This window comes from Vairimorpha necatrix, chromosome 10 (genome assembly GCF_036630325.1).
Source record: "Vairimorpha necatrix chromosome 10, complete sequence".
Classification (NCBI taxonomy): Eukaryota; Fungi; Microsporidia; family Nosematidae; genus Vairimorpha; species Vairimorpha necatrix.
In genome coordinates, this window is record NC_088825.1 from 882,900 (window position 1) to 909,305 (window position 26,406).

General features: G+C 27.0%; 9 protein-coding genes across 9 annotated transcripts; 4 read left to right on the forward strand and 5 right to left on the reverse strand.

Moving 5' to 3' along the window:
• Window positions 1-440: 440 nt before the first annotated feature.
• VNE69_10133 (Xaa-Pro aminopeptidase) lies at window positions 441-2,246 on the forward strand (the record flags this gene model as incomplete). Its single annotated transcript, XM_065474856.1, has 1 exon — window positions 441-2,246. One exon carries the CDS (start codon window positions 441-443, stop codon window positions 2,244-2,246), a length of 1,806 nt encoding a protein of 601 aa, XP_065330928.1.
• Window positions 2,247-2,479: 233 nt separating this feature from the next.
• On the forward strand, window positions 2,480-3,316 carry VNE69_10134 (WD40 repeat domain-containing protein; the record flags this gene model as incomplete). Its single annotated transcript, XM_065474857.1, has 1 exon — window positions 2,480-3,316. The coding sequence occupies one exon, from the start codon at window positions 2,480-2,482 to the stop codon at window positions 3,314-3,316; it is 837 nt and encodes a 278-aa protein (XP_065330929.1).
• Window positions 3,317-3,482: 166 nt separating this feature from the next.
• Window positions 3,483-4,127, reverse strand: VNE69_10135 (FAR-17a/AIG1-like protein; the record flags this gene model as incomplete). Its single annotated transcript, XM_065474858.1, has 1 exon — window positions 3,483-4,127. The coding sequence occupies one exon, from the start codon at window positions 4,125-4,127 to the stop codon at window positions 3,483-3,485; it is 645 nt and encodes a 214-aa protein (XP_065330930.1).
• Window positions 4,128-4,389: 262 nt separating this feature from the next.
• On the forward strand, window positions 4,390-5,163 carry VNE69_10136 (Hsp90 ATPase activator; the record flags this gene model as incomplete). Its single annotated transcript, XM_065474859.1, has 1 exon — window positions 4,390-5,163. The coding sequence occupies one exon, from the start codon at window positions 4,390-4,392 to the stop codon at window positions 5,161-5,163; it is 774 nt and encodes a 257-aa protein (XP_065330931.1).
• A 1,384-nt stretch (window positions 5,164-6,547) lies between these two features.
• On the reverse strand, window positions 6,548-7,588 carry VNE69_10137 (uncharacterized protein; the record flags this gene model as incomplete). Its single annotated transcript, XM_065474860.1, has 1 exon — window positions 6,548-7,588. The coding sequence occupies one exon, from the start codon at window positions 7,586-7,588 to the stop codon at window positions 6,548-6,550; it is 1,041 nt and encodes a 346-aa protein (XP_065330932.1).
• Window positions 7,589-9,256: 1,668 nt separating this feature from the next.
• VNE69_10138 (mechanosensitive channel of small conductance (MscS1C)) lies at window positions 9,257-10,255 on the forward strand (the record flags this gene model as incomplete). Its single annotated transcript, XM_065474861.1, has 2 exons — window positions 9,257-9,563; window positions 9,861-10,255. 2 exons carry the CDS (start codon window positions 9,257-9,259, stop codon window positions 10,253-10,255), a joined length of 702 nt encoding a protein of 233 aa, XP_065330933.1.
• Window positions 10,256-10,265: 10 nt separating this feature from the next.
• On the reverse strand, window positions 10,266-11,852 carry VNE69_10139 (mechanosensitive channel of small conductance (MscS1D); the record flags this gene model as incomplete). The annotated part of the gene is made up of 1 exon (XM_065474862.1): window positions 10,266-11,852. The coding sequence occupies one exon, from the start codon at window positions 11,850-11,852 to the stop codon at window positions 10,266-10,268; it is 1,587 nt and encodes a 528-aa protein (XP_065330934.1).
• Window positions 11,853-15,839: 3,987 nt separating this feature from the next.
• Window positions 15,840-18,244, reverse strand: VNE69_10140 (integrase catalytic domain-containing protein; the record flags this gene model as incomplete). The annotated part of the gene is made up of 2 exons (XM_065474863.1): window positions 15,840-16,818; window positions 16,854-18,244. The coding sequence occupies 2 exons, from the start codon at window positions 18,242-18,244 to the stop codon at window positions 15,840-15,842; spliced, it is 2,370 nt and encodes a 789-aa protein (XP_065330935.1).
• A 6,548-nt stretch (window positions 18,245-24,792) lies between these two features.
• On the reverse strand, window positions 24,793-25,548 carry VNE69_10141 (uncharacterized protein; the record flags this gene model as incomplete). The annotated part of the gene is made up of 1 exon (XM_065474864.1): window positions 24,793-25,548. The coding sequence occupies one exon, from the start codon at window positions 25,546-25,548 to the stop codon at window positions 24,793-24,795; it is 756 nt and encodes a 251-aa protein (XP_065330936.1).
• Between the last annotated feature and the right edge of the window lie 858 nt (window positions 25,549-26,406).

The following is a 26,406-nucleotide window of genomic DNA, read 5'->3' on the forward strand; positions in this document are numbered from 1 at the left end:
TCATCGGTCCCGCCCTTCGTGACGCGGACGCTTTCTTGTGGAGGGCCAAGAATTCGTGTATAAAGAGCGCACAAATATTATTTTGCAGTGTAAAAAAATTAATTAAAAACATATTTTTTTCTGTTAGACTCTTTGGTCGTACAACTTCTCATCATGTAACATATAAGATAAACAGTAATATTGTTGGTTCATTGATATAATTTCATTTGTGTTTGCAGGTCTATGTCACTGTACATATAAATTAGAAAATTTATAGATGTGAAACATTCAACACACAAAGTCGTCTTTAAATTAATATTTTTGCTGCATATAAATAAACAAGTATTTTTATTGTAAGTTATAATTTATTACATATTTTGTTCCAATAATATTAATGGACATGTTTTATCTTAAAACTGTTTTAAATTTTTTATATTAAAAATATGATCGTAAAAGGTCATATGCTATTACAATCTTTCTTGGAACTCATAAGACAACAAAACCTGGATGCATACATAAATCCAATACGAGACGAACATTTTAATGAAGTAATAGGAGACAACGATCAAAGAGTAAAATCCCTTACAGGGTATACTGGTACTTATGGCAGTGCTATAACAGGAGTAAGTAATGCTTTCTTTACAACGATGCAATTTTTAGAAAAAGCAAGAACAGAAATTAAGAATTTTGAAGTAGTCGAAGAACTTCCTGGTTCTATGATAAATTGGATTACGTCTAAAGGAATAAAACGTATAGGTGTTTGTTCGAAATTAATAACTTCAAGAGAATATAAGCGTTTACACGAAGATCTTCAAAAAGTTGGTGTAACTCTTGTGCCTTATAAAGACGACTTGTTCGATCAAGTGTGGTCAGATAAACCGAAGAAAAAATTTAATCCAATATTTAGTTTACAAGATATAAAACTTTCGGAATTCATAGATAAAAAATATATAGCACAATTCAAAGAACTAATAATAAATGAGGAAAAGCCTTATAATCTGGATACAATTATACCAGGAGAGACTTATATTGAAAAATTACAAAGACTTCGAAAAAATCTGAAAAAAGGTGAAGGATTTATCTTATCGAATATGAGTACAATTTCATGGATACTAAATCTAAGAGGCAACGATTTGAAACATTCTACATCATTTTATTCATTCGCTTATTTTACAGATAATTCATTTACATTGTTTACAGAAGATTATATCAAAATGGATGGTATTACTTTCAAACCATATAATTCATTTTATGACTTTGTAAAAGATATCAAAGAAAAAAAAGTTTATATTTCTGATGATGTAAATTTTTATACTTACAGTTTATTAAAAAATCCCGAATATTCGGAAATAATCGAAAATGAAGACGCTTATAATAACCCGGTAGAAGTATTTGGTTTCAAAATGGCTGGTATTCATGACGCTGTGTCTATAATCAAGTTATTGTCTATGTTTGAAAATTCTGAACAAGATTTTACAGAATTAGAAATCAAAAAAAAACTACTAAGATTGAAAAAAAAGAATCCTGGTTATTACTCCGAAAGTTTTGAGCCTATCATCGCTTCTGGTATAAATTCTGCTAAAATATTTCATGAAGTTTCAAAAAAAATACACACTAAAGACGAACTCTTATTAATAGATGTTGGTAGTCATTATTATTATGGCACTACTGACATAACAAGAACTGTTTGTTTCGGTAATTTAACACCAGACATGATAAGATTTTACACAGTGACGGCTAAAGCTTTAACAAAGGCGAAAAGTATAAGAAAAAGTAATATCAAAGGTAAAGAATTAGATGAAGCAGTGAGATATTATTTTAAACAGATGAGTAAGGATTTTATTACAGCTACTGGACATGGTGTAAGACATTTCTCAAATGTACATGAAAATATACCGAAGTTGGGCTATGAAGATGACATATTGTCACAAAAAAATGTATTCACTTTAGAGCCTTTTTATCAGGATTCTTCTTTAGGTATAAGATTAGAGGATGAAGTGCTAATTAATGAAGATTCTGGTTTTGTATTTCAGACTAATTTAAGTTATGTCCCGCTTCAGCTTAATTTAATTGATAACGCAATGCTAACTGCAAAAGAAAGAAAAATGATAAATTTGTACAGTAGGAAAATGAGAGAATTTCTTACACCTAAATTAAAAAGTGATGCTTTAGCGTACAAATATTTGTTAAAAAATACAGAACAATTGCCTGATGTCGAACAGACTAAAGACGTGAACGGAGACTTGTATGGTATGGAAACGAAATAATAAATTAATTAATTTAATAACAAGAGGTTATTTATACCACAGAATTAAAAGTATATGCATAATTAAACATAAGTCAAATGCACATAAATATAGCTTCTAGTCTTTTTACATATTAGATTTAAGCTTTTATTAATAACTGTATTAAAAATATACAGTTTACGGAGCATAAGATAATAAACAAAATAAATCATATTTTTTTAATTTCCGTTATAAAATTAATCCCCTCATATTAAATGTTACAACCCGTCAAATTTTCCAATAAATTGTTAAGTTTAGATTACGATAAAGATTCTATTTTTATTGGTGACACTAAAGGATACATTTACAAATATAAATTAACATGTTCAAAAATTGAAAAACTTTTTTATTGTGACAGTCCTATTTCTAGTGTTGTGAAATATAACACAGACATTTATTATACGAACTGGGATGGTTACATATTCAAAAATGATAAATCTACTTTTTTACAACAAGATATTATAAAATCTATGATAATTCGGCGAGATTTAATCTATGTCGCTGTAGATTTTTATATTTACATATTATCTTTAGATCTGGAAATAAAAGAAAAGATAAAAGTTCCAATTAAAGTTTTAAGTTTTTGTAATATGAATGAATACATCGTTTGCGGTCTTACTCTGCCATTTTTGGGATTTTTAGACAAAAAAAATAATCTAACAATAAAAAAAACCAACCACGATACGGGAATATTATGTGTAAAATTTTTACAAAATAAGATTTATACTGGATGTGTAGATGGATCTATACAAGTTTATGATATTTCCGAATTTATAGATGATAATAAAGAAATTGATATAAATCAATGTCAAATAATTAATGAGAAATCTAAAAAGTGGATTCGCGATATTTTTTCTGAAAATCTATTTTCGCGTGGAAATGAAATTGTTTATAATGCTAAGAAGGTTTATGAACATGACGATGAAGTCACGAGAGTCATTAAAATTGATGATAAAATTTTTTCTATTGGTATTGATTGCACAATGAAAACTTTTACAGAAGAAAAGATACTTGACGCAGAAATGGATGAAATTCAAGAGTTGAATAAATAATATTGAAGGTATCAAAGACACAACAAAATTAATGAATTGCGTATTTTTTGTATTAAATTATATTTAAAAATTTTATAATTGTTTTTACAGGGCTAAGCTAATATATATAGCTATCAATATGATGTAATTTAATTTTTTACCAGTTATCCCATTTTCTATAAAATTTTTATTTTGAAAGTGTATACATTGATAACTCATAAATTCCCATAGCTAGAAGGGCACTAAATCCAAATAGTGTTAGTCTGTAAAATGTACTAATTTTCCCTAATATTGGATATACCCACTCTTGGTTTAAATTTTTATAATAAAAACAGAGAAGGTAATAACTGAAAGTAAATACGATGTAAAATGTAAGATGAATATTAGATCTTTTAAGGATAAGTTTTTTAGACTCCAGAAATAAGCTTATAAATGGAAAGAGATGGACACAGATATCAGTAAACAGGCTTATTTTTATTCCCTGCTCAAAGAAGCTTTTGTCTCGTATGAGTGTAGGGTCAATTAGGTACAATACCCAGAATAAAATTGTGACAAGAGCGTTGAGCGGTAGAAGAACACTGACATTATGCTTATAGAATTTCGTCAATTCTTTGTATTTATAATTTCGCACTATAATTCCTGTTAAAAGACAAATTACTGTTAAATATAAACATATATTTGTCAGAAATATATATTTTGAACCATAAAGCGACTGATAATGCCTTGTAATTTCTGGCGGAATGCAGAAATCTGTTGTACCGTACAAACATGAAACCAATAAAAATATCTTTAAGGCTTTCATGTGTGAAGAATCTTCATAATTAATTTTCATAAAAAATGGGGGCTAAAAGTTAAATTAGTTTTTTAACCAATGACAAAAAACAAAGGAGAATGTAAACAAATAAGATTTCTTTGTACGTTTAAACACATAAAAAATATTTTATTAATTAATTATTTTAATTAACTACTAGATAATAGAATAAGATTATTTTTATTTGATAATTATAAGCCTAATATTGTTTAAAATTAATAATTTACTTGTTTTTGATAATTTGATTTTTTTTACAGTTTGAGAAAGTGAAATTTTTAACCCTATGAACGCAGAGGAAAGAATGAAAAATTACCACTGGTCAGAAAGCGACATCTCAACATGGGCCAAAGAAAAAATCATAAACGAACTAAATAAAAGAAATTACGAAATTATAAAAACTGACATTTTTGTAAAAATATGTTCAAGAATGAACAATCTAGGTCTTATTTATATTATAGAACTTGATGCTTTAAAAGATAATAAATCATGTATTTTGACTAATTTCACCACGACCCACGAGGAGAACGAAGGCTTAAAAGATTTCCCATGGTTTTTAGACTTTTTTAAAGAACTTGAAGGCGAGGCCTTATTAAAATTTTCGAAAAATGTTTTGGAAATTAAAAACACAGTCAGACCTAGTGTCGATGTGCCAAATATAAAAGCCGATGTAAAAACATCTGGTAAGTTTATTTACAGTAGTACTGTAAATTGTCCACCTGAAGAATTTCAGAATTTTCTTGTAAAAGATGAATTTATACGATGTTGGGCTAGAGATTTGAAAATCGAAAAAGATGAAATTTTTATAGGGAAAATTCAATTAAAAATTATTGAGGTCAAAGAAGGAAATGTAAAAATGGAATTTAAACTTGATGAATGGGCTGAGATAACCAAAGTAGAAATAAAGATCAGTGAACTTAGAGGAAACACTAAAATTGATTTAAAACAAGAAGATGTACCTTTGAAGTATATTGACACTATGACTGGTATGTGGAGAGAAAACATTTTTATGCCCATTTGTATGGCTTTTGGATTCCACGAGACGCCACTTAAAAATTAATAAAAAATTTTACATTTAGAAAATTATTATGTAGCATAAAACAATTTAATATTGTAGATTACAAGGTTATAGGAAACCGTTCTTTTTAATTTTAAAACATAGACTTATTGGAGCATAATGTGAAAAAGTAACTTTATACTTTCTTGAAATTACCTTTTTTCCGAGAAAAATTAATTTCTCTTGTAGGAAGACTTTCAGAAAGAAAGGTAACCAAAAATTTAAAATCAGTTTTTCTAAAAACAAAGGATAACTTCAGCAGCAATTCCCCGGCATTTTGTTAAATTTAGAACTTGCACATCTTTTCGTATATAATTCTTACGTAAAATCTGACATGATATTTTTTTGATTCATTTTAGATATAATAAAATTGATATGCTTTCAAGCGCCTTCTATTAAAAATGTATTCTATATGATTCTTTATAATCCTTTAGTACACTTTGCATTGTTTTCCTTGATAATTCGTCTGATTTAGATAGGTTATACCTTTAGTTATACAAGTGTTTCGTTTGCTTAATAACAGTCATGGTAAGAATTGTGAAATTGGTTATTATTTCAATGCTCAAATCCATACGACGCCTGTAACACATTAATAAAACACAATTAATATTGTATCGTATCTTTCGCATGAGAATTAGATGAATTTCTTCTACAATATAAGTTTCGTCGGTCTGTGTTACATCCAACAAATCATTTTAACTTTTAGACTTACTATTTTCCTTTTTTATGTTCCATTTTATTTTTTTAGACCAAAATGCGGAGATAGGTGACTTTACAGAAATTTAAAGACGCTTTATGTGGACATATCTTAAGTGAAAATATGCAAATTTTTATGTAGGTATTCTGGAACACAAAAGAGATTGGTTGTTTAAATCTCATCTACTCGCGCACATTAATCTGTTTGATTTATGTAAAATCAGCCCGGTGGAGTGTGCCATCATTTTCTTAGAATTCATCTTTTCTTTGTGTTGTGAACTATGACCTTAATAAAAATCTTACTGCCTCATTGTGTCTTGAAATATTTTTGATCTCTTGTCATGGCGATATATGTAAATCATATGTGAAGATTTTTGCAGAAACCCATCTAAAAATATTAAAAAAATATTTTGTTTAATTTATAAATTCATATAACTCTTAATTAAAATATGAAATTTTAAACGAATTAAAAAATTTTAACTTCTTTCTATTATTCTAAAAAAAACAGAGTGCCATTTTACAGGGTAAGCTCAAGTCTATATGTTAAAAATAAAAAAATTTAGGGTTATATACGTGCTACTTATTTGTATTAATGTAAAAAATGATTTAAATTATATTTCGTAATAATATTAATATGTGTATTTACTTTTATTAAATGTTGTATCATTTTTTAACACAACTCTATATTTTTTTATCCTAATTTCATTGTTATGTCTTTATAAGAATGTATACAAAACTCAGAATCTTTATAATGCCTACATTTTACTAAAAATGGGACTAAAGTAAAATGTTTTTTACTTTTCAAATTATTCCTCAATATATCAAACAATTCTGATTCTTCTTTTGATATTTTCTTGTGTAAACTTTTATATAATTTTTTGAATAATTCAAATTTACCAAAATATATAAAAGTTTTAAGCCATTCTACCAATAAAACATATTTTTTCTTATATTTAATAAGTTTCAATATATCTAAATATTTTTTGAAATTTCTCTCTAATAATTTCTTATAAATCATTGTAGATTTATTCAAATGTATATAAAATATTTTTTTATCTACTTTTAAATCTATAAGATTCATGTGATCTATTAATGTGTCTCTAACTATTTTGTCTATTAAATAATGAAAAAGATTTCTGTTATTAATTTCTAAATTTATAACAGATTTATCTTCTATTATGTCATATAAATCTACTAAAACAGGAGTACTAAGGTGAGGTATTAAACAATTCATAAGTGGATTGTCTTCTGATTCTTTGAGAATTCTCTGTTTAGTATTATAATTTAAAACAAATGTATTAGTTTTATCATTGTACAAAGTAAGATCATTCTTAAAGATTCTTATTGATGAAATGTATTTTGCTACCAAATTATTCAATTTTTTATTGGTTTCGTAAATTTTATATTTCTTAATTAAAAAATAAAACTGTAAAATCATCTGGTATTTTATATCTTCAGAATCTATGAAAAGAAAATGGAATCTAGGGAAATATTCTTGTAGATAAATTCTTGTGTGGATATTTTCAATTTTGATTTTTTTCATAAAAAATAGGGAGACCAAGGTCTTTTCAATATCATTAGAAGATTCATCATTTTTTATCCCTTCAAGAACTATTTCAATACGGGGATCTTTTAATTTGTACTTATAAAGATATTTGTATAATTTATATGAATCTTCTTCAAGAAGATTTTTTATTTGACCGTTTTTAATTTGAAGTAATAGATCTTCCATAAGGGTATAAAAAAACAGTGAATGTTTGCAGGTCAATATTTTGATAACAAATAACATAGATAAGAAAAATGTGAAGATAAAATTTAATTAAATAACGGTAAAATCTTAAAATATTGACAGGAATAAATATATAAAATTTACGCAATAGTCAGCAATTATGACAGAAATATAACAATAAACATTGTTTAGTTTTTAATTTTAAATTTTCTACAGTTCTTATAATTTTATTAGAGAAGCAATTCTACAAATTTCTACGTCGATCTTCCAAAAGGGTGAAAATATCAACAAACGCAATAAAATGGGCAAAAACATAGAATATATTTCATAGCGAGTAGATTAATATGAGAATATCTACATCTTAAATATTATTAAATCTATGCTATCTTCTTACTTAGAAACCAGTTTCGGAGACGAGGATAACAAGATCAAACATACCAATTACTGACTATGTTTATAAAATTATTTACGTAAATTTCTATGGTATGTCTAATAAGCTTACAGAATAGTGTGTAGATATATTAAACAAACAAATTATAGTTTGGCGCAAAGGTATTGCAAATTAGTTTTTTATGAGGATATTATTGATACTCACATCTTTATAATATAAATATACTAAAAACAAGTCATCATATACAACATATCTTGTGTGTCAAAGGAAGCAATGTTTACTGCAATTGCATGTAAGCTAAATCTCGTTTGTAGACGTTGAAGTTTTAAATATTTTCAACGGAAAATGATTTTGTAAACAAATGAGGTCTCTTGAGAGAGTTGATGCCTTCTTATATTGAGATCGAGATAAGAGAGTTGCTAAAGATAAATAAAAAGTACAAAACACCTGAAAATATTTTTTTTCTAGTGTAAGAATTTTGCGATGCCGATTTTACAGTAGAGCATTAGTGTATTTGTTTTTTAATAAAACTTTTTTTTATATTCTAAATTATTTTTGGCTACTAAAAATGTCAAAAAATATAAACAACTAAAAATCATAAACAAGCTTGTTTGAATTAGACGATGTTTTTATTTTGAACATTATAAGGTAAATCAAAAAGTTAAATGTTTGTTTTGATTATTTTTTGATTAATCAAAACGACATTGTTCCCTATACCCATGGAAACTAAAACTCATACGAAGAATGAAGAAATTCTTAATGTAGATATTTTGATCTATTCCGATACTAATTTTGCAATACCTACAAACCAAAAAATTTTTAGATCAATCTTTGTTTCAATATGTTTACTGATCTTGTGTTTTGTAGTACATTATAAATTGCTTATTCCATTAACAAGTGACAGTGTCTTCAATGAATTTACAATCTTTAAGTATAAAATACTCTTATCAATCTTGATATATTTTAGTATCTTCGAATTTATAGATTTTATTCTAAAGATATACACGAAAATCGTATTTACTTCGGACTATATAAGTAATTTGTTCTCTCTTGTGTTGTATAAAAGAAGTACAATGATAAAAGCATGTCTTTCTCTTTTTATATACTGTCTCCTATTGAGTAGCTACGAATCCACTTTTTTACCCAGAGAAAAAAGTAGAATAAGCGACGATGAAATTTCCTTGCAGAAACGGATAATAGAATATTTTTTAACTAACTTTTTAAGAATTATTCTAGCAGTTTCGGGATTTTTTAGCATTTTTTTGATAAAATCAATAGGTATGTGTGTAATAGAATTGAAAATGTTTTTTTCTCATTACAAAAATAGATTAGCATTAAATCAAGAAAATACACAAGTCATAGAATTATTAAATCGTCGTACAGGAATACAAATGTTCTCTAATTTGCAAACTTGGGGACATTATGTCTTTAAAACAGTTTCACCTGATACAGATCAATTAACATTTAAAGAATGTGAAGAAAAATTTGGTACTATTGCAACTAAACGTATTTATAAATTATTTGATGCAAACAAGGATTTAACAATAACAGCTGCAGAATTCGTTACAGTTTATCACGGAGTAATACGTGAAAAATATTTTTTATACAAAGCATTATTACAAAAAAACAAATTGTTTAGCAAACTTAATACTGTAGTAACTGTAATTTGTTTACCTATAGCATTCTTTATAGCAATTTCAATCTTAAATTTATTTTTTTATTTTTCAAATGTCTTTTCTATAATTTCTGGTATAATACTTTCAATGAGTTTTATATTTTCTTCGGTAGTAGGTGAACTCTTTAGATCACTAATTTTCATCTTTTTTATAAGACCATTTGAAGCTGGAGATTATATTAAAGTAAAAGATAAAATATAAATGGTAGAGGAGCTGGGACTTCTTTATAGTTCATACTTGGTTGATAATTTACTAACTTTTATACAAAATTCACAAATAATGACAGAAAATATTGTAAATTATAGGTTTTGTGAAGTAGAAAGCAAAACTTTTTTTTTCAAATTTAATATTGAATCATTTAAAAAAAATTACGATATACTTAATAAAAGGATAAAAAAAATAGTTAGATCAAGTAATCAAGTATACACGGGGAAATATGATATTTTAAACTTCGAGATGTTAACTGATGAAATAATAACAGTGGAAATAACTGTATATTTTAAAATTAACTTTCAATATATAAAAGGCCTTGTAAAAAACGAGGATGCATTTTTAATAGAATTATACGATTTATTTAGAGATCTAGAAATAAAGCTTTATTAATGTATTTTTTTTAAATTTCTTTAACTATTTCTTGAGGATTTATATTCAAATTAGTATTTTGATTGGATTCATTGATTATATTAGTTAGCTCCAATGTAAATTCGTCAATTTCTTCTTTATAATTAATACTATTTGGGTTTACATAGATTACTATAACAAAATTCAGAATTTTTTCGTCAATTAATTTGATAATTTGAATTTTGACATGTTTTCCGAATGTATAAGGTTTCTTAATTATGATATTTCGTATTTCTTCCCGTATTCTTTGTCTTTTTTTCTTAAATAATTCTATATTATACTTAAAAGTATACGTTTTTTCAATATAATTTGACAATCTAAAGTTTATAATGTTAGAACCAGATATTTTTACGTTTGGTATTGTTATGTTTAAAGATTTATACTTGAAAGTTGAATACATTAGTCCTATTTCACGTACTTGATACTTTTTACCATCAAATTTTATAAGATCGCCGACATCAAATGGACGAGTTATAAAAACGAAAACTAAAGATTTAAAAAGATCACCAGGCACATTTCCAAATATATAATGCATAGGGAGCAGAAAACCCAAACATGTAAAGATAAATGAAAAGTAATTTTCCGTATAAAAGAAAATAAAACTAGATATTACTGTAAAGATTATTACAAAAAACAATGTAAGCTTGCTAAGCTTAGATTTTACATCTGCCTTATTGTAAATCAACATGTCCATATCCTCTTTTGTTGTTATAACATTTAACCATACAGCTCTAAATTGACTTTCGGATATCTGATTGTTAAGATTTAAATCAAATAATTCCATTATAGATTTGCTATCTTCGGGACTAAAAAAATATTTCAATGTTTCTAGTGTTAAAGGGTTTCCCTCTGGAGATAACATTCTAAAAACAGTTCTTATCCATTTTTCTGATTTATAAATCACCGATTTCCCTGTAACGGAATTAACTAAAAAAATTTTGTCCATGTCTTTATTGTTTTGAGCTAATCTTTTCCGGTCTTTTTTTTTATTTATTGCATATCTAATATACTCTAAGAAAACCAGTCTTATAGTCATTGTGCCTGCAAATATTGCTGATATTATCCAAAAATTATTTAATAATGTAACGATTGATTTCCAAGATGCAACATGAGAATTGTTAGTTAGAGATTCTAATTTTGAAAATACCTCATTCAATATATTACCTTCCATGTTTTGTATAAATTGTAATACAATACCACAAACTACAATTATTTTGATTAAGGTTTGTTGTTTTAACAATATAAAACCGAAATATGCATCTTTTCTTAATATATAATTTTCTAAATACATCATGATTATACTTAAAAATGTCCATACTGAGATTATAATACACAGATATAATAACAGTATGTACAAAAATATATTTTCATTCAATGTATTTTTTGATAGTTCTGGTGTTATTACCCCTAAATATATATATCCCATCAAGCTTACAAAGACAATAAAAGCTAATATATGAATATAAAAAGATTTCTTAAATGTAGTAAGATAACTTTCTTCCTCAGATCTTCCTATAAATGATGCTTGAGTAAGATCTGTTTGTGAATAATTTTGCTGAACATTATACCCGTTATTCATGGGTTATACTAAACTAAATTCTTATAAATAAAGGAGTAACTCCTTTTTTATTATGACAGGTGATTTTAAATAGAAATATGATTAAAATTTTTATCAACTTCGCCTTTACTTTACATTTCTTAATTATTTTTATGCCAATGATCATATATTATATATTATAGTGTGCTTCAAAGAATAAATATAACTGAAATGATATCATATCTCAGTTTTGAATAAGATATACTATTAATTTTTTAATAAAGTTATCCAGTAAGGTACAAAATTATAATTTTTTTTTTAAATTTTAATTACAATTCAAAATATCAATCTAGCAATATACATTAGATATATAACTTAGAAGGGGTATACAAAATATTGCACAATTTGTTTGATTTTTTTATTTTTTGTTTTTACTTAAACTTAAAAACACTTCAAAACAATTAACTTTGTATGGATATAAGTCAATTATATAAATTGAAAAATTATTGGTACATTAACCAATCTGTCAAATGCATAAGAAAATTTTGATCATATTTCAATCTTATAGTTTGTATAATACTATGGTTATTAAAATAACATAAAATCTTATTATTTATGTAATATTAATAATTATGTGGTGCTAAAAAATTATTAAAACTTTGGCGATATATTAAAAAACATCAAGATTTTATTTTTGCTGATTTATACAATAAAACACACAATTTATATATAGTATTGAAATAAATTTGACTTTCCTGTAAAAATTCCTGTATTTCTTTTTGAAGTTTGTATCATACTGATAAATAAAACTTTTAAACTTTTATCTGTGCAGAAAAACTCTACAATATCATTTTCAATTCTTCGTAAATTGAGTTATTGGCATTTCATTTAGTATATCAAATGCTTTTCTAAACAAATAATTATTGTGGTGAATAGCATATTAATTACAGCCTACTTCATTGATGGGACTTTTTGTAAATCACAATAATGCAGTAAAGAAGTCAAATATGAATAGCAATTTACCATAAATGAAGGACAAATCATATCCATTTAATCCCAAATTATAAATATTTAAAGTCAGAATTATTGATGCATCGAAAAAAACGTGAGATAATTTTTAATTCCATTTTTTATCTCATCACAAAGATCATCTACAGGAAGTTGATGAATTTAATTGTTTGATTTGCACAATTTCTTGTTGAAGATAAATGTAAATTTCTTCATTCGTAAATTGCATTATACTAGAGAGTTTATCTTTTAAAGAAGATACATTGTCCACATTACTATTATAGTGATATTCTTGTTGCGGTTTATTAAATAAATCTTGTGGTAAAGCTTATTATATATCGAAATCATATCTGACGTATCTATACTAAAATTGTTGTCTTGTTCTTATGTTTCACAATAAAATTTATTATTTGGTTTGAACTTAATACGTATAAGAACTATATAAACATGAAAGGGGCGTTAGTTTTTTTTACAGCTCAACAAAAATTTAGTGAGGTAATAAATAACATCTTAATTTTTTTTTCTGTTATTTACAATATTTATTATATATAAATTAATGACAAATCTAATCAAAGAAGAGAAATTAGGTCATTTAACAGATAATTTATATTTTTTTGTTTTCTGACTTATTTACTCACTTTAAGATGAGATTGAGATGAATTATCGACGCATAAAGGGTTTAAAGGTCTCAATTTTGCCTTTCAATTACTATAAACAAACATTTGTTCTTTTTCTTTGTATAGTTTAATATTATTTTTATAGATTTTAAATCGTCAGAATTTTGTGTTTCCTTTTTATGTTTTGGATTAAAAATAAGTTTGAATTTGGTTTACATCATGAAATCATTTTAATAATGATATTAATAATACGTTGTCACTAAATGCTACAAATGTATTATTTAATTTGTACTTTATAATAGATGTTATGTAATTTTCTTGGGAATTATACATGCATACCTAGATCATTCTTTTTTATTATAAGATTTTTAAGTTTTCCTAGCATAAAAAAATTTCAAATTTAAATATTTTTCTTATCTGTGTTAGCAAATATATCGTCAGAAAAGATGTTTTTAGTTTTTATTTCGATTGTAATTTTTTTTTTCGTTTTAATACCACAAAGCTTCGATAAATAAAAAAAATGTAATGTAAACTGTCAAATGCTTTATGATTACGAATATCATGCGGGTGAAAATATATAATATTTATAGGGGGATACGACATAAACAATATGCTCTAAAATTTAAATTTTAAGCTTATTATACACCTATTAAGTTAATTTCTAAAATAAAAGAAAAAATATCAATTCAATATTTTTTAAAATATAATTATGCCTTACACTTTTTTATGAGTAATATATAGAAAGAACTAATATCTATTATAAATTGCAAAATACATATTCTTATTCATGTATAATATTGACATTAGACCTGTAATAAAAAATGTCAATATATAGATATACGCGGACATAAAAAAAAACATATTATTGGTATATATTAGCTTGTCAATAGATAGGTCAAAAATTATATGTTTCCATGTTAGAATTAGCAATTCATGTAACATAATTATTAAAAATTGGGAATTATTAAAAATATAATGAAATTAAAGATGTTCGAATATAGCAATTAGGGATTTTTTTTAGATTATGTGTTTATTATTTCTAAATAATCAAACAACAAGTTCGTTTCCATTGTACCTTCAGGTTATATTCTAGTTTCTTGTGATAATTTATGTATTAGCTTTTGGACGTCATTTTTATTGTCTTGTATCTTTTTATTTTTTACAAAAAAATACAGAGACAGTGATAAATAATGTTTTATATACATAGTAGGATATTATTAAATACTTTATCACCCATTTTATTGTTATGTTGTATATAATATGAATTACAAACTGCTTAAAAGAGGGGAAAGTATTATCTTAACAATGCCGTTAATACTTCCGTAAATAATTGGGAAACCATTTCGTATACCAATAAATCATATTCTCTACGTTCCAAATCTAACACGCTTTTTATGATATTCTGGAGTAGTTTATAACTACGTTGAACAATTTTTCAACCATTTTCTTATTTTCACTAACAGCTAATATTATCATTTGATGATTAAAATTATTTTTTTGACATGTTTCTTTGTTTATTAATATATGAGCATATTGCCTTTTATACTCATCTGTGAAATGAGGTCACTTTGCAAATATAAACTTGATTTTTATGTAAAGTATAGCTATAAATTGGCTGGGGAAATCTGAAAGAATCCAATTGAGATCGATTTTATTGATCCTATAGTGATGACGGCTGTATATTAAATACATACATGATATGTTTTGTACTAAAACTGTTATCTTTTTCGTTTGTTGCAAAATAAATTTTTTTAAATTGGTTTGAACTAAATACGTATAGGTAATTGATAATCATAAAATTGAGTATTGTTTTTTATAAATCTTAAAATACTTATTGCGGAAAGAAAAGTCCGGTATTATCAATTGGTAAGCTGTTTTGTTTATCTAATGTTCAATTTACTTATTATAAACACGACGATTATTTAAATAATTATAATTTAATTAAAAATACCCTAGTTTAGATTTTGTACTAGACCAGAGCATTCATAAGCAAAATTTAATTAAACTAATTTTAATAACATTAATATATGATAAATAATGCCATTATATCAATTTTGTGTTCCAAATCAAAAAATTTACTTGCGATATAAAAAAATAACCTTTGTCTTTATCGGCTAATTTCATTAAAGTTCTCCTATTTATATAATTAAAAATATATTTTTTCGTTTTAAAATCGAAGATTAAGAGAAGTTTTGCAAACAATAAATTTTAAAAAACAACAAAATCTTATTGCGAATATTTTTTGACCATGAAATATTACATAACTATTTCTTTTTAATTGTGTAAAGTTATTGTAAAATAATTTATAAACTTAAATATGTATTATAATTGTTTATTTTAAGATATCTTAGGGGTAATAAAAATACAAATTTATAAATATTCAACATCCCTCCTCTTTTATAAGCTAATATACAAGTACTTTGAGTTGAGACGCATGTCTTTTAAGCCTTCTTCCTTTTGATAATACTATATACGAATTATTTTCTAATCGTTCTATAATCTGTCCTCTATCTTTAAACTTGGGTTGTCCTTTAGCTACAGCAAATTCGTTCTTTATTATCACCTGATCGTTTTCATTGAACACTTCTTCGACTTCTTTATTCTCGTTTGCTTTGTTAAAGATAATAATTTCTTCGTATTGTTTTTCTTTTATTTTTGTCTCGTTTTCTTTTTTACAAGCTTCGTTTGGTGACATTCCTAGTTTCGAGTGGCAGATATTATTGTAAGCCTCTAACATTTTTAATAGTTTTGATTTTAGATTTAGATTTCCCTCTTGTTTGTAAATCCCTTCCTGCACAGTTCTATTAAATCTTTCTACACGCCCATTTGATTGATGGTGAAAGGGCGTTGTGTAATGTACTTTTACTTTATTCTCTATAGCCCAGTTCTTTACTTTGCTACTTTGGTTTTCTTTTGATGAATCCATTATCAACTCTTTAATTAATATTTGTTTGTTAATTTCGTTTATAAAATCTACAATTTTCTGACTATCTCTAGTGGTAATAACTTTTCCAAACCCCTTTCTACTAAAGTAATCAATTCCTGTTATTATATATTGTTTATTTATTGGTCCTATAATGTCTATAGCTACCTTTTCTCCTGTATAAAACGATTTAACGAACAAAAAGGCTTTTCCTCTTTTTGGATTATACATTTTACATCTTATACACTTTTTCAACTCTTCTTCAACTAATTTCTCCATATTATCCCAAGTATATTCCCTTTTAAGCTCTTTGGCTACTATTTTTGCTCCACGATGAACAAATTTTTCGTATTTATCTTTAATAAGTTTCCTTTTTGTGTCATCATTTAAATCTTGAATTTCATTAACAACTTGGGCATCTTTTGGTATAAGCGAGATATATAGTCTACATGTGCCATTTCTGCTCCCTTTCTGTATTTTACTGTGAAATTATACTGACTAAGTCTATCTAGCCATCTCTGTATTCGTTGAGAGCCTATTTCTCCTTTATTCAGAACTTCTAAGGCTTTATGGTCTGTTATTACTTCAAATTTATTCCCGTACAAGAAATATTTAAAATTCTCCATTGCCCATAATACTGCTAAGCATTCCTTTTCACTAATACTATAGTTTATCTCAGCAGGTAAAAGTCTTCTTGAAGCATATGAAATTGGATAAATCGTTTCACCTTGTCTCTGTGAGAGAATTGCGCCAACACCTGAATTACACGCATCTGTTTCTAGTATAAATGGTTTTGCATAGTCTGGTTGATATAATGCTATATTTGATTTTATAATAGTTTTAAGCTCATTGAAAGCTTTATCTTCCAGTTCTCCCCAACAAAAATTTTTATCTTTTTTGAGTAAATCATACAAGCATCCTGCAACACTTGAGCACATGGGAATAAATTCTCTATAAAAATTTATAAAGCCAAGAAATTCTTGTAAAGATTTTATATTTTGGGGCGGTTTAATTTCATCAATACCTTGGCTAGCTTCTAATTTTGGTTTTATTTTGTTATATTCTATTATGTGTCCTAAAAATTCTACTGATGTCTTTTTGTAGATAGTTTTATCTTCATTTAATCGCAAATCATTATTTTTTAATCGTTCTGTTATAATCCGAAAATTTTTATCATGAATTTCTTCAGTTGTTCCAAAGACCAAAATATCATCAACATAAATGAAACATCTTTTACCAATATCCTCTTGTAAAACATCATCCATAAACCGTTGAAATATAGCCGGCGAATTTTTAAAGCCCATTGGCATTACATTCCATTCGTACAAATGATGTTTATGTCTAAAAGCTGTCTTGTGCCTGTCTTCTTCTGCTAATTCTATTTGAAAAAATCCATCTTTTAAATCTAACTTTGAAAAATATTTTTGATCTTTTAAATTATGTAAAATTCTTTCTATACTTGGAAGCGAATATTTATCCAAATCTACTAACTTATTAAGTGCAATCAAATTTGTTGTTACTCGAACCGATCCATCTGGTTTCATAACTGGTCTAAGATTGTTTAACCACGTAGATCTTGATTTTTGAATATATTTTTTCATTAACAACTTTTCTATCTCGGCGTCTATGGCTACTTCTAATTTCTGTGGCAATCCATACACTCTTTCTACGACCTTTTCTCCAGGTTTTGTTTTAATTTGACACACTCTGTTTTTTGGCTTTGCAAAAATTTTGATTAACTCCTGTTTTCCTAATAAAATTTTAAATTTATCAACCTTTGGTAAAATAAAGAGTTCGGTTTTATATATTTTGTCCATATAATTAAATTCAAGCTCTACTATATCTCGTACTTTAAATTCTTCATCTAAACACGTAAAAAAGCTCAATTGCTTTATCCTCCTCGACACCTGTAATTTCAATTCTCTAACTGCACAATAAGAAATAAAATTGAAACTAGAACCAGAATCAAAAACCACAGGTACTTTCTTAAAATTAACGTAGACGTAATTGTTTTTATTTTCATAAAATGAAGTGCTTTCTTCTAATCTCTCTTCATTATCAGATACTACCTCATGTACTTGCTTACTTGAACCAGTATCTCTATTTCTATTCCGAAAATAGCAACTTGTAGAAACGTGTCCTGGCTTTTTACAAATGAAGCAGGTTAAAGTTTTTCTCGGAGTTTCTTTTATGCTTAAATTTTTGAAGGAGAATGATAAATCGGCCTCCTTCTCCATTTCTTCAATGGTTTCATAAAATTCATCGTCAGTGTCATATTTACTGGATAAAAATATTTTTATAAGTTTATATCTGGGTTTAATACCGTTTTTTAGAATTTTCCTTCTATCCTTTTCTTCAATTTTTAAATCTTCGCATAATTTTATCGTTTCCTTTATAAATACAGAAACTGATTCATTATCCCTTTGTTTCTTAGAGCAAAGGTCTACAATAGAAATTTTTGTACTAAATTTCTCTATTGCTTTGTTTTTCCAATCTTCATAATTATAACTTGCTTTTCTTTTATTAGCAAATTCTTCTAAATGCCAGTTTAAGATATTTTCATCAAATCTACTTATAAATTCTTCCATTTTATCTTCGTCCTTTTTTATATTCCATTTACTAAGAGCCTCTGCTCTTTTTATTTCATGTATTATGTTGTTTTTAGTTATTTTTTCGTTCATATTCTCCACCATGTTTATTTTAAGATATCTTAGGGGTAATAAAAATACAAATTTATAAATATTCAACAATAATAAACAATTTTGAAGCTTTTACGACAATTTTATGATAAAAAGACGCAGAAGCAAACATTAATCAACTCAAATGGTTAAAAAATGTACGATTTTTGATCAACGAAATTTGAATTTATTTCGTAAATGAAAATTTGGTATAAATCGATATATTTTATGTCATAAAATAAAGAGTTGCCTCTTAGTAGAACTTGCTGGTTCTATGATTAATAAAACAAAAAATACTAAAAAATCAAAATACTATTAGATTTATGTTTATATTGTTTAATTTTGATAATAGAAAGTTAGTATAAACGAATACGAGTTCCAAAACAATATAGAATTAGCATAAAAAAATCATGCGGCCTTGAAAAAGCGTATGACAGTACAATCGAGATAATTAAGTGTGAAAACAACAGGAGCTTTTATGGGACGTACCATTTTAGGCGATAATATCGGCTTTACCGGGTCAAGAGATCCACCTCAAAATTCGAATTTTATGACTTTTACAAACAAATTTTTATACTAGTAGACGAGATTTACTCCTCAGACAGAAGGTAAAATTTAAAATAAAAACAAAATTAAACATTTTATAATACACTTTATTTTTTAGTAATCTGCTGCTCGAGAGCAGTCATACTTTACTTACGTTGCCATTGTTTTTACGCAATTTTCGTTAAGCTTATTAAGGTATCCACCACTGAGGAAAGTATGTAAAATGTTTTTAATGTAATTTTTACTTTTGCTTTCCATTACTCCGTCCCCAATTCGGGTAAAATAATTAAATAAATGTTGGAGGGGAAACAGGACGAATTTGGAGGGAAAGATTTTAGAAATATTTTTTATGATATTTAGTATATCATACTTATTATTTCTCTTAGAGTGTAATATTTTTTTTCATAGAGAAAATTTTCAAATATTTTATATCAGTAGAAGAGATTCAACCATAGAAGAGATCCATGGCCTTTTCTATGGGGTGGATCTCTTAGCCCGGAAAACCAAGGAGCATTTTTTCGATATATTGCCTTTGAAAACAAAAAGTACTTTCTTATGTTGTATTTATTTATATTATTGGATTTTACTTTTTTCTTGTTCGAAATTTTGCACAAATTTTTTATTAATATATATATTCACATAACGAGGTTAAAGTATATTGTTTTTTTAAACGTATAATTAAAATCTTTTTTAAAATAAGATACAACCTTTTATCTGAAAATTTATTTGTTTTAATTGCAATTTCTACTAAAATACAAAAAAATAGGCTGGCTAAGTCCATTCTAGCACGCAAAATTCGATATAGGGGGTTTTGTGTTTTTTTGTCCCTTTTTTTAAAAAATGGAGGAGGGAAAATGTGGATGAAGGAACAAAAATTATCACAATAAATTTAATAATGCATCAAAAACAGAATTAGAATTATTTATCTAGAGCAAATACCTAAATAAATAAAGTCTTGCACTATAACTGATCTATTTCTATTAGGTATGGAATTTTAAAGGGAACGCAAATTACCTTCTATGGTGTTGGTATGAACTCCCTTATTTAGATCCCTGAAATACAATGAATGATTAGCCATATGAGTTTGGTTAAATATAGTACCCAAATAATTGTAGGCTCTCCACATATCGCTATATATAATGCTATATCCAATTACATATTTCACCAGAAGATCAGTAAGTGTTTCTTTATCCCTTTTTAATATGTAGCATTATGATTTTACGTTCTATGGTTCGTTAGACCATGCCAAAACACCAGAAGCCTTTCACTAATTTACCTCTATTGTATTTATTTTTTCCAATTTTTGATTCGTCGATTTCTACTATTATCCCTTGTCCACCCAGCATGTCAGAGAGATAAATATTTTTCGTAAATGCATATTTCCTTTAGTTTTTTCAATAATGAAGATATTGATTTTTTCGTACAACTTAAAATTTGACAAATATGCTTCCGAGAATAACCGATAACCCACATGTTAAGTATCTGTAAAAATGTTATATGTTTGAGTTTACAATTATCAAAGAACGTATCATGCCAAATGTTAATTGAATTTTTACAATCTTTCCAAGTACACTTTAAGATACTACTGTCTTTTCTATCTTTCTTTCCCCATTCCACCATGATTTATATCACAAAATTTCTTTTGAAAAATCTTTATCTAATCATTATATATGATTTCTAATCTTCTCTCGTTAAAATTCTCTCCTCCATTTTTTAAAAAAACCTATAACGAATTTTGCGTGCTAAAGTGGACTTTAGCCATAAAATAATATCTCGACACGGTTAATATTATAAAAAATTGAATCCCTAATGTGTATACACATGTTGTTTTTTCATAATTCTATGACACTTAAAATTAATTATGTTAATTTAAATTGTAATTTTAACCAATGTGTATATTACAATATTTTTCGTACGATAATATATTTATTAAAATATTATAAAAACATTTTTATATATAAAAAATTGTGCAGATTTTTGATTAGATAATACTATTACTATGACGCATTATGTATAATTCAATAATCATTTATCAAAAAGCAAGTAAAATACATTAAATGTTATAATCAGTAATAATATTAAACCCCAATTATGTTAAGCACTTATATGGGGGTGATACCTAAAGAAGAGTTCACAAGAGAGGACTGTGGCCAAGTGGCCAGAAAGATGTTACAGGAGTTAGAGCGTATATTGTATGAATTGGATTTGAGAGATGTGGATAGAGAGAAATGGAAGAGTGAGCTGTTCAAATTGGCTTCGATGGATTTAAAAGATTTTATTGTGAGAAATATCAAAAAGGAAGAAAATATTGAAGGAATAAGGAAGAAGCTATTGTTAAGGATTAAGGAAGTAGAGGAGGAAGAAAAGATATATGAGGAAATGAGAAAAATTATTTCTAGGACTATAAATGAAGAAATTAGTAGAGAACAACCAAGACAAAAATCGAGAGTACCGAGATGCTTCTATTGTGATAGACAAGGGCATAGGGTGTTTGAATGCAGACTGAAGATTAATAGAGATAATTATTATAAAAAGAATAACAAGGATAACAGTTGCAAAATGGAAGTAGGTAGTGAATCAGAGTCAAGTCAGGAGCGAGATTTTAGAAGATCAAAAAGAGGACTTAGAGTCAAATTTGAGAAAAATCAAAAAGAATATGCCGTTAAAGAGGAGAGTAAGAGAATCAGATTAAATTTAGATAAGAATGCTAAGAGTTTTGGAGAGGTTTTTAAGTTAGGAAAAGAGGAGATAAAATATTGTAAACTGGAAAAATGTAAAATTAATACTGAAGCGGGTATGAAGGTATTTAAAAAGGGACAAATGGTTCCGCAGGCGTTGATAAAAGATACAGAGCTACATCTAGAAGATTTATTAAAAAGGAAAGTGATAAGAGAGTCAAATTCAAGTTGGAGGAATCCTATAAGGTCAATCAGAAAGCCAAATGGTGAGATAAGACTGGTTAGTAATTTGATGGCATTGAACGATATTGTAGAAAAGGACGAGTATAGATTGTCTAACATAAGAGATGTTGTAAGAGCTACACAAGGTGCAAAATATATGACGGGTTTCGACTTAAAAGAGGCCTTCTATAGTATTGAGATAGAGGAGGAGGATAAACATAAGACGGCGTTTGATTTTAATGGCAAGGTTTATGAATGGAACTCTATGGTTATGGGATATAAGAATAGCCCGCAGATATTGCAGAGAATTATGGATAGGATTTTTAGAGATATGAAAGGCAAAGGAGTAGAGGTGTATATGGACGATATTGTGTTGTACAGCCGAACGATAGGAGAACACGAGCAATTAGTGAAAAGGGTATTAAATAGACTGAAGGAAAACAATATGAAGCTGAATGCAAATAAAGTTCAGTTTTGTCAACGGGAAGTTAAATTATTGGGAGTCACTTTAAATGGAGAAGATATAATACCGTCAAGATAAAGAAAAATGAAGCCCTAGAGTTTCCGATACCAACATGCGTGTCAGATGTAAGAAGATTTTTAGGAATGACGGGTTGGTTCAGAGATTTTATTAAGAATTACGCTGGATTGACAGTTAGGTTGACAGATAGTTTAAAAGGGAAGAATGATAATTGGAAGTGGACGGATGATATGAAAAACGAGTTTAATAATTTAAAAGAAGTATTGAAAGGCCTAGGAAAGCTGCAAATAGCAGACTATGATAAAGAATTTTTGTTGAGGACTGACGCTAGTAATGTAGGCATGGGCGCAGTACTGTTACAGAAAAATAATCAAGGAGAATGGGTGCCAGTACAGTGGGCGTCTAAGAAGTTTACCGTTACGGAAGTTAATTATGGTATATCAGAAAAAGAAATGTACGCAGTTTTTTGGGGCGTTAAAAAGTTTGAATATGAATTAAGAGGTAGGAAATTTAGAATAGAAACTGATCATAAAGCGTTGGGCGAAATAAGAAACAAGCCCGACTTTAAGAATGCTAGAATTAATAGATGAGTCGAGAAGATTCAGGAATTTGATTTCGTGATAGAATATAGAACTCCAGAAAATATGGTCGTAGCCGATGCGCTAAGTAGGGTATATACAGAAGAAAAAGATGCAAAGAAAAAGAGAAATGAAATACGCCGTGATAGACAAAAAGAAGGGAAAAGAAATAAGCATGTAAAAATTGTAGAAGGTAAAGAATACTGGGTATTTGATAGTGGTAGAGAAGGCGAGATGCCTTTGGAACAAGACAGAGAGAGATTAATAATGGATTGTCATGTCAATTTGAGCCACAGAAGCAGAACAACGGTATATTATGAGTTGAGGAAACAGTATTATTGGCCAGGAATTAAGGATCAGATCGAAAAGGTCCTTAAGAATTGCGAGACTTGTCAGATTTTTAATAGAAAAACGAGTGGCGGTACTGATTTAGTGAACACGACAAGATATTTAGAGAAGGTTGGCTTAGATTTAATAGAATTTAGGGATGAGAAAGCGTTTATTGTTTTGGCAGTTGATTACTTTACAAGGAGATTATGGGGCAGAGTATTGAAGAGCAAGCACGCATCTGGAATTGCCGAATTTATCAAGGATTTGTGTAAACAGGGTAGAAAACCAGAGGAAATCATTACGGATAATGGTAAAGAGTTTTGCAACGAAAAAGTTACCGAGCTATGTAGAAATTTGGATATTAGTCATAGAAAGGTCAGCGTTGAGTCGCACAGAAGTAATGGAAGAGTAGAAAGAGTTATTAGAACTGTAAGAGATAGTATTTTAAAGAGCCAAAAAGAGGAATTCGAGAACAAGGTTTATGAAGCTATTGAGAAATATAATTTAAGTTTTCATGCTGGTATTAGGTGCACGCCAGTAGAAGCTTTAACCGATAATACAGGAAATGTTAGTATGGAGAATAGTCCAGAGGGAAAGTATGCGCAACAGTTCAAAAGTTGGTTTAGAGAAAAGTTCAAAAGGAACCAGATAGTTAGGGTTGCCAAGAATGAGAATTTAAAGGGATGTAGTAAGTATAGTAAGGGTCGATTTTTAGACATGGGAAGAGTGATTGAGCTATGTCCAGGGGATTCATATATAGTGAGATTAGAGAATGGAAGGTTGGTGAAAAAAAGGCATTATGATCTTAAGGGTGTAGGGGATTTAAAGTATGTTGAAGGAGACTAACCGTCTGGAGGGGGATGTTATAATCAGTAATAATATTAAACCCCAATTATGTTAAGCACTTATATTAAATTAATTTTATAAATTATTTATTAAATTTTTTATATCCTCTAAATTTCTTAGATCCTCCATTTTTTCAAACATTATATTCATTTCATTTATACTTTCAAAATATATTTTGGTTTCCTCCGATAGTTGTTTTATTTGCTGTTGCATTTCAGTTATTATATTTTGAACAATAATAATTTTATTTTTATCAAAACATGAACACATGAGAATGTCATTTTTAATGTTCTGTAAAACTATATTCATTGGTATATCCTTCAAAATTTCGAAAATTTTTTCCGCCATTTTGTTATTGCTGTAAATATAGAATGTCATCCAATCTGCTTTAGTGATAGGTCGTGGATCAAATTTAATAAATGTAGTTAATACGTCAAATACAATTTCTAAATCTTCTTTATAATTGTTTAATTCATATTCAGTTAATTTCAAGTTTAACATATTTGTTTGTAATTTCTGATATGTATTTGTAAGTATGAAAATTATTTTTTCGTTCCATTTTCTTACTATATCACCAAGATCGCCATTTTGATATGTATGACACAAACTTTTTTCTAGACATAATTCATTGGTTGGGTAAAAAAATCCCCATCCCGCATTTGTATTTTCCATTATTGTAAAAAGCTTATCCTTCAAGTATTCAACAATATCCCCTTCAAAAGTGCAGTAATAGTCTTCAAATGCTTTATTAAAATAATCCAAGGGCAATGTGGTGCATTGTATTAATAGTGATTCATTTGGATATTTGGAATTTAAATATGGTAGAGGCATGGTTGAGTTGATAGCTTGTTCATTGGACTCTGCACAGACATTTTAATCTTCTTTTTGATTTAGTACAAACAAAAAATAAAAAAACATTAAAGGGGTAAATTTTTTTTATAGCAAATTCATAAATTTAATGTACAAATAAAAATTTAGAAAAGATTAATCGACAATTTATATTTGCATTGTAAATGAATTATGTGATGGTTATTAATTAGCATTAAGTAAATATTGCAGTTGCTCGTGTTTCTTATGTTATTTGTAGGATTTACTTAAGTATCGAAGGATTACATAAACGAATAAGAGATTAAAGAGAGAATATTAAATGATTTGTGCTAGTACTTGGTTTGTATAATATATATATATATATATATATATATATATATGTAATTTTTAATTCAATAGATATACCTTGACTTTTGTCAAACAAGAATTTTTCAACATCTCGAATTTAATTGATCTAACATAATAGGATTTTGTTGAAATAACATATACTGTGAGTCACGTACGTGTCACATAAAAAAATTTGACACATTTAAATATATGTTTATTTAGATATATTAACATTTCATAATTTTATTGTTACATGCTTGCAGTAAAGTTCGATTGTCATTAAAAAAATACAACGATAATCAATAAAAAACTTCATTAGTACTATCTAAAAAAATAAATGAATCCATAAAAAACTCTTTTACATTATGCAATGGTTCCAAATAACATTCCTAATAAATTTACAATGATTTTTTTTTTCAACAAAAATTGCATTTTTTTTTACGATTTAACAATCTTATATATAAGCTGACCTCTATGATTGAAAAAAGTACTTTTTTCAAGAAAATATTAGTTTAATAATACATAAAGTATAGC